Genomic DNA, 17319 nt, shown 5'->3' with positions numbered 1-17319 from the left:
ACATCTCGCAAGATCATTTTAGATCTCTTGAGGTGTGGTGAGCCGGCTAGATCCCGGAAGAGGGATTACCCGGCACTACTGGTTGCGTTGCGCCATGCCCGTGGCCGGTAGATCTCGCCCAATATAGCCTTCCTTAAATAAGGGGACCAAAACCGTATTCACAGTATTCTAAATGTGGCCTCACTGGTACCTTGTACAGTTCCAGCAACACCGCTTTACTTTTATACTCCAGCCCCCTTGAAATAAAAGCTAGAATTTAATTTGCCTTCCCTCTTGCGTCCTACTCCCGTACGCTAGCTTTCTGGGTTTCATGAACAAGGATCGCCATCTTTCTGCACTCTCTCCATTTAAATAATAATACGCCTTCTTATTCTTTCTTCCAAAATGAACAATCTCATATTTTCCCACATTGAATCCATTTGCCAATTTCTGCCCACTCACTTAATCTGTCTATCTGTAAACTATTTATATCCTGACACTCTGCCTTCTCTCCCACTTTTGCATCATCTGCAAATTTGGCCACAGTACACTGTTTCTTTCTCCAAATCATTAATATATACTGTGAAGAGCTGTGGTCTCAGCACTGATCCCTGTGGCACTCCACTGGTTACTGCCCTCCAACTAGAGGAAGTCCTCCTAACTAAGGAAGCAGTGAATAGCAATAAGAGGCATTTTGCCCCCTTCCCTTTTTGAACTAGGGTACCACATTGGCAGTGTTCCAACCTTTTGGCACAGTTCCATGCAATGAGGCTCCTCATTCCAGTAAATCTCTGCATCTTTCCAGGACTTGGATTCCTTCCTTCAAGTGAGGTGCCCGAATCTGGAGACAATCACTGGCTGAGGCCTAGCCAGTGATTTGTAATGGTTTACTATAACTTCCTGGGTGGAGATTAGAAGATAGAAGACTCCAAATTTGACAAATATGTTTGGATCCCTCCATGACCTCACCTCCTCCGCATCTCAGTAACCTCTAGTCCCACAACCCTCTGAGATATCTGCATTACTCCTGTTCTGACTTCTTGCTCATTCCCAATTTCTTTGCTCCCCAATTGTTGGCTGGGACCTAAACTCTGGAATAACCTCCCTCAACCTTAAGATATTTCTTAAAACTTGCCTCTTAGACCAAACGTTTGGTCACCAGTCCTAATAACATCTGTGGCTCAATGTTAAATTTCTGATTTACCTTCCCTGTTGTAAAACCCCTTGGGCTGGCGTAACAACATTGAAGTGCTATATAAATGCAATTTGCTTTTGTAATTGCCGCCACGGCCACAGTGGGAGGGTATAAGTGGCATGTTTGCACAGGCAGTTCCCATTAGAAATGTAGGCAAGTGAACATATAATCAACAATGTTCAAGCAGTGCACAGGATATATGATAATAGTGAGCAGGCAAGGTGCAGCTGGCCTGTCGAGCCTGTCCCACGCTCACGGTGTCCGGAGCACTGTAACCAGACACTGCCTAACGCCCACTCTCCCTAAAGCCCAACCCCCTCTAACGCCCAACTCCACTGCCATGTCATTCCGGGAGAGGCAAGCTATCCAAGGGTCAATAATAAAGCTGGTAACACAACTCTGGGAAAAGAAGCCATGGTCTTGCATCCAGCCTATTCCCACTATGGTGTAGTTTATCTGCATGCTCCCCTGGTCCTTCCCGATCTGGCAAGCTTAATGATCTGCATTTCAGTTCTTTCATTATTTTATAGATCGCTACCGGGTTGCCTCTTAAGTCTATACTGCTCTAAAGTTTAAAAAGACCCAACTCTGCAAGCCTATCTGAATAACATAGGCTCTTTGAACCAGAAATCATACTCAAGCTCTTGTCTGAACCTTTTTCAAGAGCCTTATCGTCCATTATCTATGGGCACCAAAACTGGGCACAGTACTCTCGATGTGGTCAAACAGCAACCTGTTCAGCTTTCATGAACCCACCCAGTTAGACTGAGACAGTTCCATAGAATCATACAATCACTACTATGCAGCAGGAGGCCATTGACTCATCAGGTCTGCACCGACCTTCTCAGAAAGAGCTCCCTACCCAGGCCCACACCCCCGCCCTATCCCTCTAAACCTACCTAACCTTTTTGGACACTAAGGGACAATTTAGCGTAGCTAATCCACCTAACCTTTACATCTTTGGACTATGGGGGGGAAACGATAGCACCCGGAGGAAACCCACACAGACACAGGGAGAACATGCAAACTCCGCTCAGTGGGTCACCCGAAGCCGGAATCGAACCCAGGTCCCTAGTGCTGTGATGCAGCAGTGCTAACCACTGTGCCATTATCACAAAGTCAGTTAATCTTGAAACGGGATGATCAGTATGTGTTGGAACCTGTTCGTTCTGATGTAATCACAGTTCAATCATTTACTGAACACTGTTCTATCATACAGAATCCACCAACATTAAACGGAAATGTGCCACAGATGCCGACGTATAAGTCGACCTTTGAAGCCTCGAATTAAAAACCCTCCAAAAACTGAGGCAACTTGTATGCCAATTCTAAAAGTGAACTGCCAGCGAGGGTCATCACCATCTTTTATCGTTCGCCACAAGGGGCCTACCCTGTGTGGGCTGTGTCTTAAATAAAGCGAGATTCAAAATCTAGTTTAGTTTCCTGACTACTGATTCACGTACAATCTGAATTGCCAGCATCGCCACCACTACTTTCATTAATAAGAGGCTTAGGATCGGTTTCTGGGGCACAGTACTAATAACTAGCCTTCAGGCTGATCCACCTGACTAGATTCCAACTTTTTGGATGTTCTAGTTCCATTGATCCAGTAGATTCAATCTTGCAAAGTAACTTTTTAAAATTAATTTCCAGGATGTGGGCTTCGCTGGCTGGGCCAGCGTTTAAGCCCGTCCCCGATTGCCCTTGAGAAAGTGGTGGTGAGCTGCCCTTCTTGAGTCCACGTGGTGTAGGTACACCCTCAGCGCTGTTGGGGGAGGGAGTTCCAGAGTGAGGTACCTTTTCAGGCTTTCTGAAAGGTAGGTAACCTGATTAACTTCATCCACTAACTAGTAACGTCTGTTTAAACTCGAGCAAGTTTGTTGGCCGCAACCTTCGTTTCCAGAAGCTGCGCTACGTATCTCTAAAACGGCCCTTTCTCTTTTCAATCATCTCTTCAGCCCTTCAAACATCTTCCCAATGATGGATGTCAGCCTGATGGACATGTGGTCCCCTAGCTCTGATTTGTCCTATTTTTGCAAATTGCAACCAGGCGCTGGAATGTGGCGACCAGGGGCTTTTCACAGTAACTTCATTTGAAGCCTACTTGTGACAATAAGCGATTTTCATTTCATTTCAATTGGACTCAAATGAGCTACCAGTGGAGAACAATCCCAGGAAGGGACAGACAGAGCAACTCTCCCATCTCTTTAAAACAGTTACAGGATTTTAAATTAGATTTATATGGGTTACATTCTGCCATGTAGATTGCAGCAAAAGGGCACCACCTGTAAGTTAAATAAGCGAACCACGAGGATCAAGTCAATTGAGGAAGGTAAATTAGGATGAGCTCCAGTGCATGGCATTATCTCAACTTCTCTCAGCTTTACACCCTCCTCCTACAGCACGGTAGCACACGTGGCTAGCACTGTGGCTTCACAGCGCCAAGGTCCCAGGTTCGATTCCCTGCTGGGTCACTGTCTATGTGGAGTATGCACGTTATTCCCGTGTCTGCGTGGGTGTCCTCCCACAGTCCAAAGACGTGCAGGTTAGGTGGATTGACCATGATCAATTGCCCTTAGTGTCCAAAAAAGGTTAGGAGAGGTTATTGGGTTACGGGGATAGGGTGGAAGTGAGGACTTAAGTGGGTCGATGCAGACTCGATGGGCCGAATGGCCTCCTTCTGCACTGTATGTTCTATGTAACTTCCCACTGCATGTCTTACAGATCTGTCCATTTAATGTTGATGTGACACTTTTAGTAAAGTGGCGTTGCAGGTGAGACTCAATATGTCAGCAATTGCTGCAGGAATTTCACTGAACATGCTTGACGTACCTGCTACTGAATTAGTACCTCGCGGTTTCCAAAAGGAAAGTGCTCACTGACCAATCTTTCTAATCATGGATTTGATCAAAACCTCCAACATAGTGCTGTACAAGTTTTTAAACCACCGACGGATCCTTTCCCAGTGAGATATTGTATACCTGCTGCACAGAGCATCGTAGGTGCAAATGTCTGGTGGTTAAGATCACTGCACACACTTGGTTGCAGGTTGCACCTGAGCAGTGTTTATTCACTGGTTTCAATCCGGTGAGGAAATTGCTGACTGCTGCTGGATTTGTTCCCCTCCCAGGCAGTGCACAATGTCGCTGTGCAGGTTGTTATTGTTCAACTGAATGCTGGTTCAGTGTTTGATGTATTAAAGATAAGCGTCTGTGTCTTTTGTGACTGATTGTGTGACCATTCCTGAATCGTTTTAACGTTCGCCCAGCTGTCTCGTGCTTCGTTCCAATGAGAAGATGTCTCGGTGAATTTGTCATTCTGCATCCTGCAAAGGGCAGGGGCAGCTTCGTTGAAACTGAGGAAAATCGTAATCTGACTCAAAGGGCAGTAACCTCATAGAGCCAGCAGAGCACTGGTTGTACATTTCCCCCACCATCACCACAAATTACTCTCACTGTCATGGAATGCGCCACTGCACTTATTCCCCACTGGGGAGCTCGGTTAAGATGAACGTACACATTAAAGGCGTTGAACCCCTGTAGCTAGGCAGAGTTGTATCAGCCCATTCCTGCCCTGCACCCCTCTTCTCCCCCCCCCCCCCACACACTCCAGGCCCAAGTACCTACCATTAGCTGTTAATTTTTCCCCAAGTTGAACAATCTCTGCTGCTCCTTCTTTCATATTGTGAGACACTCGTTTCAGATGCTTTGGTGAGATTTAATTAAGTTTCATCCCTGCTCCATGAACCATGAATGCTCTCTGCCTAATATGTAGCAAGGAAAGTAACAGCAGCAAACAGTGGACCATCTCTCAGTTCACCATTAATAATAATCTTTATTAGTGTCACAAGTAGGCTTACAATAACATTGCAATGAAGTTACTGAAAATCTAATCGCCACACTGCGGCGTCTGTTTGGGTACACTGAGGGAAAATTCAGAATGTCCAATTCACCCAACACGTACGTCTTTCGGGACTTGTGGGAAAAAACCCACTCAGACACGGGGAGGACATACAGACAGCGACCCAAGCCAGGAATCGAACCCGGGTCCCAAGTGCTGTGAAACAACAGAGCTAACCACCGTGTTTTGGTCATCTGGACATGGTGGCTGGAATCTTCTCCCATCAGAGGTGAGGAAAGAAATGGGAGGGCCTGAAAATTGGGTGGGTTGCCTTCAGGATCGATACCAGATGCCTCCTGCTTCCACTGGAAGAAAGGTCTGGGCAGGAAAGTCTATGGTTGATTTCCCGCTCTGCCTCCACTTTTGTTCATTCACAGAATATGGGTGTAAGTAGCTAGGCCAGCATTTATTCCTCATCCCTAATTATCCTCGAGACGGTGGTGTTGAAACGCTGCAGCCCATGTGGTGTAGCTACACCCACAGTGCTGATAGGGAGGGAGTTCCAGGGATTTGACGGGAAGGAGTGGCTGATATGTTTCCAAGTCAGGATGGTGAATGACTTGAGGATCTTCCATGTGGCGATGTTCCCATGTGTCTGTCACCCATGTCCTTCTAGATGGTAGAGATTGTGGGTTTGGAAAGTGCTGCCTCAACAGACATGGTGCACCTTGTATATGGTACACACTGCTCCTACTGTGTCACTGGTGGAGGGAGTGAATGATTATGGATGGGGTACCAATCAAGCGGGGCTGCTTTGTCCTGACTTGTGCCTTGTAGATGGTGGACAGGCTCTGGGGAGTCGCAGGATTCCTAGCCTTTGGCCTGCCCTTAATGGTCAATTAAGGGCCTCATCCCGACTCCAACCTTTGCAGCTCCAGGCCAGCCTGCTATTGTGCAGCTTGCACAATTGTGTGTTTCCTCGATCTGCACTAATGTGAGTGTGATCAAAGGCATGAACAAGGGGCATGGGTGCGGCCACAGACAGCACTCACAGCAAGAACACATTTTTTCTGCATCACTGCACGTTCCTGGGTCTCTGGGGGTTGTTGTGCCAGCAGCAGCCATGGCCTATGCCTGATGGGACGGGAGATAAGGCTGGTCCTCTTCCTCAGCGTCAGTGTGGTTGTCCTGCTACTTTTACCAGGCAGTGTGCGAGAAGCCCGTTGAAAATGAAGTTTCCATCAAGTGTCCAGTTCATCAAAGTTGACTTTTTTAATCAAATCAGGAAAAGGCAGAGGCAATTCAGCCCCTCAAACCTTCTGTGCCAATCACTGAGGTCAAGGCTGATTGTGATTTAACTCCACATATCTGCACTTGCCCCAGGTAGCATAATACCTTTGGCCACAAAAATCTTTTCATCTGTTTTAAAATTAACAATAGAGGACAGATTCATGTTTAAAAGTGCATTAACCCTGACTATTGAAGTGGTTTTCAGGGGCGGCAAGGCAAAGTAGCACAGCGGTTAGCACATTGCTTCACAACGCCAGGGACCCGGGTTCGATTCCCGGCTTGGGTCACTCTCTGTGCTGTAGCAACCTGGGTTGGCCACTTCCCGACTTAAAATGGAGATCCGCAAAGACTACAGGGAAATTCAGCCAACACAGGCAAAAACTAGAAAGTGCAAAATCTCCTGTGTATTAGAACTTGCAAAAGCCCAGACAGCACTGAAACTCACAGCCATCTGCATACTAATGAGCGATCCCCGGGAATAATTGAAACATGTAAGGTGAATAAGGCCAAGCCAGACTCCTTGGCGCCAGCAGGAGCCAAGACAAAGGAAGGCCAACGGACACTCGGGGACCGCCCAGCGATCAGGGAACAACTCCAGTAATGGAGAAATCGATCCAAGTGATCGGAACGCAGTCCAATCACTTGGAACCAGATACGGGGTCCGCCCCGAATGGCGCGAAGCCCCTGGGGACTATAAAGTAAAGCCCCCAAGTTCAAATCAGTCTTCTTGGCAGGGTCACTCAGCAGCATGAACCGACCCTTGACAGTGAACTGCCTAGCTGCCGCATCAACCAAGTAAGTCTCCAGTCAATGCATGCTACGAGATAGGCGCTCCTAGCTACCTGTCCATACCAGCTTTTGAATCCTGCAAACTCAGAATCGAACGAAAGGCCATTTGTTCCCCTGACCTGGTGGGCCAGTTCCAAAGCTAAGTATAGGCCTTTTAGTGATAGAGATAGTCTAGTAAGTAGAGTTTTATGCATGAGTAGTGATTTGCTGTGTATAATACATGTGTTTTGATTTGAATCTTACTAATTGGTGTGTTGAGTTATTGATCAGTACTTGAACTTGAACCTCGTGGCGGTATCATAAAGATACCGAGCGACTCTAGAGCAAAGGTTATAGAAAAAGAGCAAATTAAATAAAGACCCAACGGGCAACGAATTAAGAGCCAACCGAAGTTAGCAACAGTGCGAAGTCTGCACCTTCTCTCCGTGTCTGCGTGGGATTCCTCCGGTTTCCTCCCACAAGTCCCGAAAGACGTGTTGTTAGGTGAATTGGACATTCTGAATTCTCCCTCAGTGTACCCGAACAGGTGCCGGAATGTGGCACAACTAGGGGATTTTCACAGTAACTTCATTGCAGTGTTAATAAAAGCCTATATGTGACACTAATAAAGATTATTATTATTATAATCTGCCAGGCATGTCGCAGGAGTTAATGTTTATTGTGGCGTTCCTGCTAATAGGTATTTTTTGGTGTATCTGAGATTCGAACACATTCCAGGGTGACGTTGAGGTGCAAAGTTGTTACATTTGAAAAGAAATGAAAATCACTTATTGTCACAAGTAGGCTTCAAATGAAATTACTGTGAAAAGCCCCTAGTCGCCACATTCCGGCGCCTGTTCGGGGAGGCTGTTACGGGAATCGAACCGTGCTGCTGGCCTGCCTTGGTCTGCTTTCAAAGCCAGCGATTTAGCCCTGTGCTAAACAGCCCCTATCTTTATGATCTTTATGTTGAGAATAATCTGTACACATGTTGACACTTGCTCAGCCAGAATTTAGGAATGCCGGAGAAATTGGATTTAGGATTCTGGAAGTGTTTTCCCATTGCAGCTACGTGCTTCAAATACAACAGCAGATGGCAGTCTAACCCTGGCATGTCTCAGAAATGCCACTGCTCCCTTCAACTCGAGCAACGCTCTCCTCCCGGCTGTGAAGAGCTCGTTGCCACCTTTATCAAGATAGTGTTGCAGGCATGCGTGTTTTACAAGGCGGTGAAATCCTGCCTCTTAGCTGGGGGGAGGCCGCTTTAGGAATTAAAAGCAACTTACTGCAGATGCTGGAATCTGAAGCAAAAGCATAAAATAGCGGACAATCTCTGTGACATTGGGAAATGGTGGCCTCGGGGGGGGGAGTGGTTTGGAATAGCCATGGAGTTTCCTCAGTGTCTTCCATTCTCCTCCCGGCCCGCTTTCTTAACAATTTCCTCACCCTCCCCAACAGCACTGTGGGTGTACCTACTCCACAGGCAGCTCACCACCACCTTCTCAAGCCAGTTAGGATGGGTAATAAATGCTGGCCTAATCATCCGTTGAAAGGATAAATGGAAACAAGAAACAAATAATATAGCGTACTGGGACGATTCTCAGTTCAAACATGGAAGCAGGAATCTCTCCGATCCCTTTGTCAAGCCGTCTAAAGCGGGGAGGAGGGGGGTGGACAGTGGCAAAAGGGGGCAGTAAATGAGTTGGATCCCAGGTCTCGCAGGAGGATGTGCCACTCTGCGGGCGAGGGCAGAGAATTTGGCGCTCGGCCAGATCTCTCACTGCAGTGGGATTGGAGAATCCCACCGTGAATGGACGGAGAATCCCGCCCAGGAGCAGCCCTCTCTCTCTCTCTCTCTCTCTCCCCCTCTCTCCCCCCCCCCCCCCCCAACCCTTGATTGACTCCCTTGTAGATGAAAGGTCTGTCTAACTAGGCCTCAGATATAGTCAATGATCCGGCTTCCATTACCCCCTCTGTAAAAAAAAAAAAACTCCAAAAGTCAACACCCCTCAGAGAGAAGAAATTCCTCCTCACCTCAGCACTAAATGGGAGAGTCCTTATTCTGACACTGCGTCCCCTCGTTCATGTGGGGAAACATCCTCGCCACATCCACTTTGTCAAGTCCATGTGTTAAGATGGGCAGGTAAGGCTATTCAGACATAGGGGGGGGAATCATTCATTCAGGGGATGTGGGCATTGCTGCCTGGGCCAGTATTTATTGCCCATCCCTAATTGTCCTTGAACTGAGTGGCTTGTTGGGCCACATCAGAGGGTATTTGAAGAGTCAAGGACGTTGCTGTGGGTCTGGAGTCACAAGTAGGCCAGACCGGGTAAGGTCGGCAGATTTCCTTCCCTAAAGGGCATTCGTGAACCAGATGGGCTTTCACAAAATTCAGCAATGGTCGTCATTGGACTTTTAATTCCAGATTTTAATTGAATCCGAATCTTCCGTGACAGGATTCGAACCCAGTTCCCCAGAGCGTTACCCTGCGATTACTAATCCACCGACAGTACCACTGCACCACATGTCTGCCGTTATGGATGGTGGATACAGGGCAGCCATGTTCCAATTAAACAATGAAGCAAGTTCCAGGAGTGGAACTGCTTCTTCCTGTCCTCGTGTTGCAGCCCTTGTTGAAAATGGTGGTGAATGCATCTCGATTCAATCCTGAGCACCGGCGGCCGGCTGCCTCGCAGTGTTAAGAAGCTGTGGTTTTCTCGACTTCCCCCTCAACCAGGAGCACAGAAGCGGTTCCCATGCTTGCAAGGTGGGCTCCTCCACTCAGCCAGGCCCACACCCCTGGCTGGTGACAATTTGCAGAAATCCGGCTTGCGTCTGTCAAATCTAATTTACTTTCTCTGATCCAATGAGAAGCAGACTTGGTCCGGGGGGGGGTTTAGCTGCGACTGCCAACTGAGCTGATGGTGATTGAAATGAAGTGACATTCGACCCGGGTCACATAAGCGGCAGGCACAATCGTTTCGGCAACAGCCACCCCCCACCCCCACCCCTCCCCCACTCCTGCTGAGAAGCGCTGCTCAAATGCGAATAGGATCAAGGTCATTAAAAACATGTCAGAGATAGGAAGCCTCATTTGGCCCGATCTCACGGTAAATGGAGCTTTGAGAAACTTCCCCCTCAGTCCGTCTTATCGACAAGGAGAGTTAATAGGTACATTATCCTCTAGAGGGTGATGAGTTGAGCATTTCAAAAAGGAGAAGCAGTATTGTTGAGGGCTTTTATTGTAGGTTATGTTGGGCCCTTATGCAGGGCAGCGCGGAGGAAGAGGATTCAACTGGGGCATCAATAACTGGACAGCTAATGAGCCCGAATCAGACTGGCAGATGTTCGACACAGTCTTGGCCTCCTATTTAAACTCTCAGCAATGGCCCAGGCTCATCGCCATCTCCCTTAATGAGCCAGAGATTGTTAAGGACCAACCCCAGAGCATATTTGTACAGCTTCTGAAATCATCCTTTCACTCCTGCTGTCCTGTACGCTGTTCAGGAAATCAGTCCAAATGATGTTCCTCTTTATTTTTGCCACCAGAGAATGGTTACAGCACACAAGGTGGCCCATTGAGCCTATCCTATCCATACTTGCTGTCTGCAAGAGCAACTCAGCCGGTCCCTCCCTTTCCCTGTTGAACACAAATCATTTCTCTTCAGAGAATTATCCAATTGCCCTTTTCCAAAGCTACAATTGAATCCGCCCCTACCGCACTCTCATTAAAAAAAAAAATTCCCCATCTTGTCTGTTTTTTTTAATGGTGTCGATGGTAGCCATGATGTGGAGATGCCGGCGTTGGACTGGGGTGAGCACAGTACAAAGTCTTACAACACCAGGTTAAAGTCCAACAGGTTTGTTTCGATGTCACTAGCTTTCGGAGCGCTGCTCCTTCCTCAGGCTCATTCACCTGAGGAACTGTGCGCCGCACTCACGTATTCACAATCCACATTGAATCCACAATCTTCTAAATCATCCAAAAGTTTTACAATATTTTTGTCACAGTCTAAATCTATAAATCTGATGTTTGTTCCAATATTATTGCTGTACCATGCCTGAGTCAACCCACTGTGAAAATAATTACTGACCATGGTTAAAATACAGCAGCGTTCCTCAATTTGCCATTTACTTCTAACCAAACACAAGGCTCTTTCTGATCAAAAATCATACCATCTATCAGCAGGAACTGCCTGGAATGCACAATATCCGGTCAAATCTACTCTGTTTCCGTGGTAACTGATTCTGGGGGAAATTCACTTGTGCCGCACTCACGTATTCTTGTGACCAGTGTTAGAAAATGGTCAGATATCATTATTGCTGAGCTCAAATGTGGAGTCGATAAAATAGCCAGCAATGTGAAAAATAAAATCTCCTAAAGGACATCGAGTATAAGAAATGGCAAGTCATGTTGCAGCTGTATAGAACCTTAGTTAGGCCACACTTGGAGTATAGTGTTCAATTCTGGTCGCCACACTACCAGAAGGATGTGGAGGCTTTAGAGAGGGTGCAGAAGAGATTTACCAGAATGTTGCCTGGTATGGAGGGCATAAGCTATGAGGAGCGGTTGAATAAACTCGGTTTGTTCTCACTGGAACGAAGGAGGTTGAGGGGCGACCTGATAGAGGTATACAAAATTATGAGGGGCATAGACAGAGTGGATAGTCAGAGGCTTTTCCCAAGGGTAGAGGGGTCAATTACTAGGGGGCATAGGTTTAAGGTGAGAGGGGCAAGGTTTAGAGTAGATGTACGAGGCAAGTTTTTTACGCAGAGGGTAGTGGGTACCTGGAACTCGCTACCGGAGGAGGTAGTGGAAGCAGTGACAATAGGGACATTTAAGGGGCATCTTGACAAATATATGAATAGGATGGGAATAGAAGGATACGGACCCAGGAAGTGTAGAAGATTGTAGTTTAGTCGGGCAGTATGGTCGGCACGGGCTTGGAGGGCCGAAGGGCCTGTTCCTGTGCTGTACATTTCTTTGTTCTTTGTTCTTTGTTGACAGATCGCGGGGCTAAGAGATGGCCAGGTAGATTCTGATGTGATATGTACTCTGGGATAACACAGGCTGCAACTGGATGCAGCTTTGACCAAAAGATACTCCAGACCTTGAAGTTAGTTCAATCAGGTTTATTGAACCAATCGCACAGTTAGCACAGTTCTCTATGAGTTCGACTCTCTGCTAACCTAAGTGTGGTTACTCGGTCTGACTGAACCAGACTAGCTCTTAGCCACGTGCTGGAGGTGTGATACTGTACATACACCCTGACTCACTCTGTAGATGTTCATCAGTGGAAAGAGGCGGAGTGTGAGTGCCTTTTATAGTGAGATACCACCCCTGAGTGTCCTGCCTGCTCATTGGTCATGTCCTGTTCTCTGTGTTCATTATCTGCATGTCTGCATATCATGACAGATTCAGTGGTCTGCTGAGTGTATAGTTTCCACAAACTTCCTAGCCTCTGAGGAGATGGCCTCCCAATTCATCTTCAATTTCGTTTCCATTCTTCTGTTCAGTCGTACCTTCAGATTCCGTGTGATCACTGAATTGTTACGCCGCAGGAAAAGACCATTCGGCCCATCAGGTCTGCACCGGCTCTCCAAACGAGTATGATGAGTTAGTGCCAGTCCCCTGAACATTGTTTCTATTGCAGTAATCATCTAACGCCCTCTTGAATGCCTCGATTGACCCTGCCTCCACACTTCCAGGCCGTGCGTTCCAGACCCCAACCACTCGTGCAGAAAGGTTTTTTCTCACATCGCATTTACTTTGTTTGCAAATCATTTTAAATCTGTGCCCTCTCCGTTTTCAATCCTTTTACAAGGGGGAACAGTCTCTCCCTTTCTACTCTGTCCAGGCCCCTCACGATTTTGAACATCTCTATCAAATCTCCTCTTGGCCTTCCTCTCTCCAAGGGGAACCATCCCAACCTTTCCAATCTATCTACATAACAGAAGTTTCTCATCTTTGGACTCTTCTCCACTCTCTCCAATCTCACATCCTCCCTACAGTGTGGTGCCCAGAACTGTGCACAATATTCCAGCTGAGATCGAACTAAAGTCTTGTATAAGTTCAGCGTAACCTCCTTGCTGTTGTACTCTATGCCCCTAATAAAGCCAGGATACTGTATGTTTATTACTACCAGGGGCCATGGAGTTGGGAGCTGTCGTTCGGTGACTGTTGCTCTTTAGACCATAAGACATAGGAGCGGAAGTAAGGCCATTCGGCCCATCGAGTCCACTCCACCATTCAATCATGGCTGATTTCAACTCCATTTACCCGCTCTCTCTCCATAGCCTTTAATTCCTCGAGAAATCAAGAATTTATCAACTTCTGTCTTAAAGACACTCAACGTCCCGGCCTCCACCACCCTCTGTGGCAATGAATTCCACAGACCCACCACTCTCTGGCTGAAGAAATTTCTCCTCATCTCTGTTCTAAAGTGACTCCCTTTTATTCTAAGGCTGTGCCCCCGGGTCCTAGTCTCCCCTGCTAATGGAAACAACTTCCCTACATCCACCCTATCTAAGCCATTCATTATCTTGTAAGTTTCTATTAGATCTCCCCTCAACCTCCTAAACTCCAATGAATATAATCCCAGGATCCTCAGACGTTCATCGTATGTTAGGCCTACCATTCCTGGGATCATCCGTGTGAATCTCCGCTGGACCCGCTCTTTCTGCTGAGTCAGAAGAGTGTGTGTTTGAGGTGTCCTCCAATGCACTACCGAGAGGGTGCTGCACTGTTGGCAGTTCCACTTTCTGGATGAGATGCTAAATGAAGGCTCTGTCTACTCTCTCGTTGGGATGTCAAAGATGCCTTGACACTATTTTGAAGACGAGCAAGGGAGTCACCCCCGATACCTATCTCCCAAGCCTATCATGTGGGAGCTTGCTATGCACAAATTTGCTGTTCATTGCATCATAGAATACCTACAGTGCAGAGGGAGACCATTCGGCCCATTGAGTTTGCACCAACTCATCGAAAGAAAACCCTAACCCCACCTTATCCCTGCAACCTGTAACCTCACCTAACCCGCGCAACCTTGGACAATTGGCCAATCCACCTAACCTGCACATCTTTGGACTGTGGAAGGAAACCGGAGCACCCGGAGGAAACCCACGCAGCCACGGGGAGAACGTGCAGACTCCGCACAGACAGTCACCCGAGACGGGAATTGAACCCGGGTCCCTGGCGCTGTGAGGCAGCGGTGCTAACCATTGTGCCATTTCCTACATTAAAGTAAAGTCCCAGATGACCAGAGGCTGCTTTCCCCTTTGAGGGGGGGAGAGCTGACTGGTGGTGATTTAACCTGAGGATCACCACACCTCAGGCAAGGGGCAAGATTGAGAAGGCGGGGTCTTCACGAATAACCTCAGCCTGTACGGGGAATTGAACCCACGCTGCTGGCCTCGGTCTGCATCGCAAACCAGCCGTCCAGCCAATTGAGCCCCCAACACTTACAAAGTACCTCATGGGCTGCAATTAGCACTTCTGGACGTCTTGAAAGCTCTAGATGAATGCAAGTGCTTCATTTTTCTTTCATGAATATATCTGTAAGGACAAGTGAGATTGTTTCCATGCCTTCAGAAGGACTGTGACCCAATTTTGCCACCGAGCCATGTCAATAGGGCGAATGACGAGAGTGGTGCTGACAGACCCATACGTTGCCATTCCTTACCAGTAAAGTTAATGAGGGAGTTCAAAAAGCTCGAACACAAGACAATGAAATTAAAAGGGTTCTGCATGGCTAGATGATGAGACCATGTCATGTCTACTTTTCACACAGTTTAGCTTTTCGGAATTGTTACTTGTTGTGACAATTCACTCAATGATTCAAACCAATGGCAACTCGAGCATAAAAAGTTCAGCCAGGGGTTATGGTAGATGCTGACCATCACCACAACAACAAAAAATGGCGATTTCAAATCGAGTGTCTATGAATGGTTTGTTCAGAGAATATTAGATCTTTTATTTGGCAGGGCAGAGCCTCTTTCACAAAGCTGGCCCCACAAGCTGAGATATCGCATCGGCAGCACTGCTCCCAGCATCTCGAGCATGTGAATATTCCTTGGAGCTTGACTCGACCGAGAAGAGAATGAATGATTCATTCGAACATTCTGGGAAATGATTCATCACTGTCTCAAAGGAAGCTCCTCATTTAAAAAAAAAGTGTATCCCCCCGCCCAGTCTGCCTTCTTAGATTATTTACCAATTTTCTTTCCAATTAAGGGGCAATTTAGTGTGGCTAATCCACCTACCGTGCACAGCTTTGGGATGTGGGGGTGAAACCCATGCAGACACGGGGAGAATGTGCAAACTCCACACGGATAGTGACCCGGGGCCGGGATCGAACCCAGGTCCTCAGCGCCGTGGGCAGCAGTGCATGGTAGCACACTGGATAGCACTGCTGCTTCACAGCGGGGAGAACGTACAGACTCCGCACAGACAGTGACCCAGCGGGGAATCGAACCTGGGACCCTGGCGCTGTAAAGCCACAGTGCTATCCACTTGTGCTACCGTGCTGCCCGAACATCATTCAACCAGATCCCAGTTGATATTTATCACAACGCCATTTATCCAACCTTGCCCCAGATCACTTTCATGCCATTCAATGAAATAAGCTGTTGAGCTCAGTGTTGAAAGCTCCCTATTGGCCCCTAACAGAATTTTGGTGGCCAGGGTTCCACAATTTTACCCCCATCTCTATATTCAATCTAAAAGTGGTACCTTAATTTTCTCCCCTCAGCTCAACTCGGCTCTGTTAGCTGCGATGAAGCCTCCTCTCGGCAAAGCTTGCTTCAGCGAGCTGAAAGATCTGCATTGTTCATTCAAAAGTGTTTATTAAATCACTGTAACCATGGATGAGTTCATCATTAAATTAACAGGCCATTGCGCTAATATCAGACAATCTCCTTAGACTGATTGTTCAAAACCACTCAGGAACAGCTTATTCACTTGTTGTGTATTGGGGTCAAAAGTAGAGGAATCTGTAGCTGAGGCCAGCGCTCTGCAGGGTCAAACCATCTCCCTGAGGGCAAATGATGCAAAACGAAATCCACAAATCGTTTACAAGGGATGGCAGAGTTTGAATAATTGCTTCCCTTGTTTTACGCAAGTTCTAACATTGATAAACTCCAATTAGGTTCAATCCTATTTCGCGTCAAGAAACTGGGTTCATCTGAAAACACAGACGAGGATCTGTTACTGCCCCAAACTCTCAAAAGTTACGGGGTGGAAGGAGGCCATTCGGCCCATCCAGATGCTCACAACCCGCTGGGTGAAAAGGGTTTTCCTAATATCCGTAGCACAGTGATTAGCACTGTTGCTTCAAAACTCCAGATTTCCAGGTTCGATTCCCGGCTTGGGTCACTGCCTGTGACGTCTTCCCCGTGTCTGCGTGGGTTGTCTCCGGGTGCTCCGACTTCCTCCCACAAATCCCAGAAGACGTGCTTATTAGGTGAATTGGACATTCTGAATTCTCTCTCAGTGTACCCGAACAGGAGCCGCAATGTTACGACTTGGGGATTTTCACAGTAACTTCAGTGCAGTGTTAATATAAGCCTACTTGTGACGCCAATAAAGATTATTATAAATATGTGCCTTCGGCAATTGACCACTCCATTAGGGGAAACAAATTTTCTCTGTTTACTATTGTCCAGGCCCCTCAGAGTTTTGTACACCTCAATCCAGTCACCCTCAGCTTCCACTGTTCATTTTTTTAAATTTAGAGTATCCAATTATTTTTGGTCCAATTAAGGGGCAATTTAGCGTGGCCAATCCACCTAACCAGCACATCTTTGGGTTGTGGGGGTTGCGAACACAGGGTGAATGTGCAAACTCCACACGGACAGTGAACCAGGGCTGGGATTCGAACCCGGGTCCTCAGCGCCGTAGTCCCAGTGCTAACCACTGCGCCACAGGCCGCACTAGCTTCCTCTGTTCTAAGGTGAACAACCCTAAACTACTCAATCTCTCCTCATGGCTGCAATTTTCCAGCCCTGGCAACAAGGGGCTGGTTTAGCACACTGGGCTAAATCGCTGGCTTTTAAAGCAGACCAGCACGGTTCAATTCCCGTACCAGCCTCCCCGAACAGGCGCCGGAATGTGGCGACTAGGGGCTTTTCACAGTAACTTCATTTGAAGCCTACTTGTGACAATAAGCGATTTTCATTTCATTTCATTTTCATTCTTGCAAACATCCTCCGGACTATCTCCCGAGCAAATATGTCCTTCCTGTAATGT

At 47.3% G+C, this 17319-nt stretch overlaps 1 protein-coding gene across 3 annotated transcripts in view; it reads left to right on the top strand.

The window, feature by feature from the left end:
* The window catches only part of LOC140404443 (solute carrier family 25 member 44-like), a 63959-nt gene that overhangs the window by 24724 nt on the left and 21916 nt on the right, over positions 1-17319 (top strand). For 2 of the 3 annotated variants that reach the window (XM_072492988.1, XM_072492986.1), the window contains one exon: positions 2394-4391. The exons of the other annotated variant lie outside the window; for it this stretch is intronic. In XM_072492988.1, coding sequence (XP_072349089.1) covers positions 2394-2465 — 72 coding nt within the window. In that variant the 3' untranslated portion in view covers positions 2466-4391. Of the gene's footprint in view, positions 1-2393; positions 4392-17319 lie in introns of those variants that run through there. 3 annotated transcript variants of the gene reach the window in all.

Source organism: Scyliorhinus torazame, chromosome 30 (assembly GCF_047496885.1).
Source record: "Scyliorhinus torazame isolate Kashiwa2021f chromosome 30, sScyTor2.1, whole genome shotgun sequence".
Classification (NCBI taxonomy): domain Eukaryota; kingdom Metazoa; phylum Chordata; class Chondrichthyes; order Carcharhiniformes; family Scyliorhinidae; genus Scyliorhinus; species Scyliorhinus torazame.
This window is presented reverse-complemented; position numbering and strand designations above follow the sequence as displayed.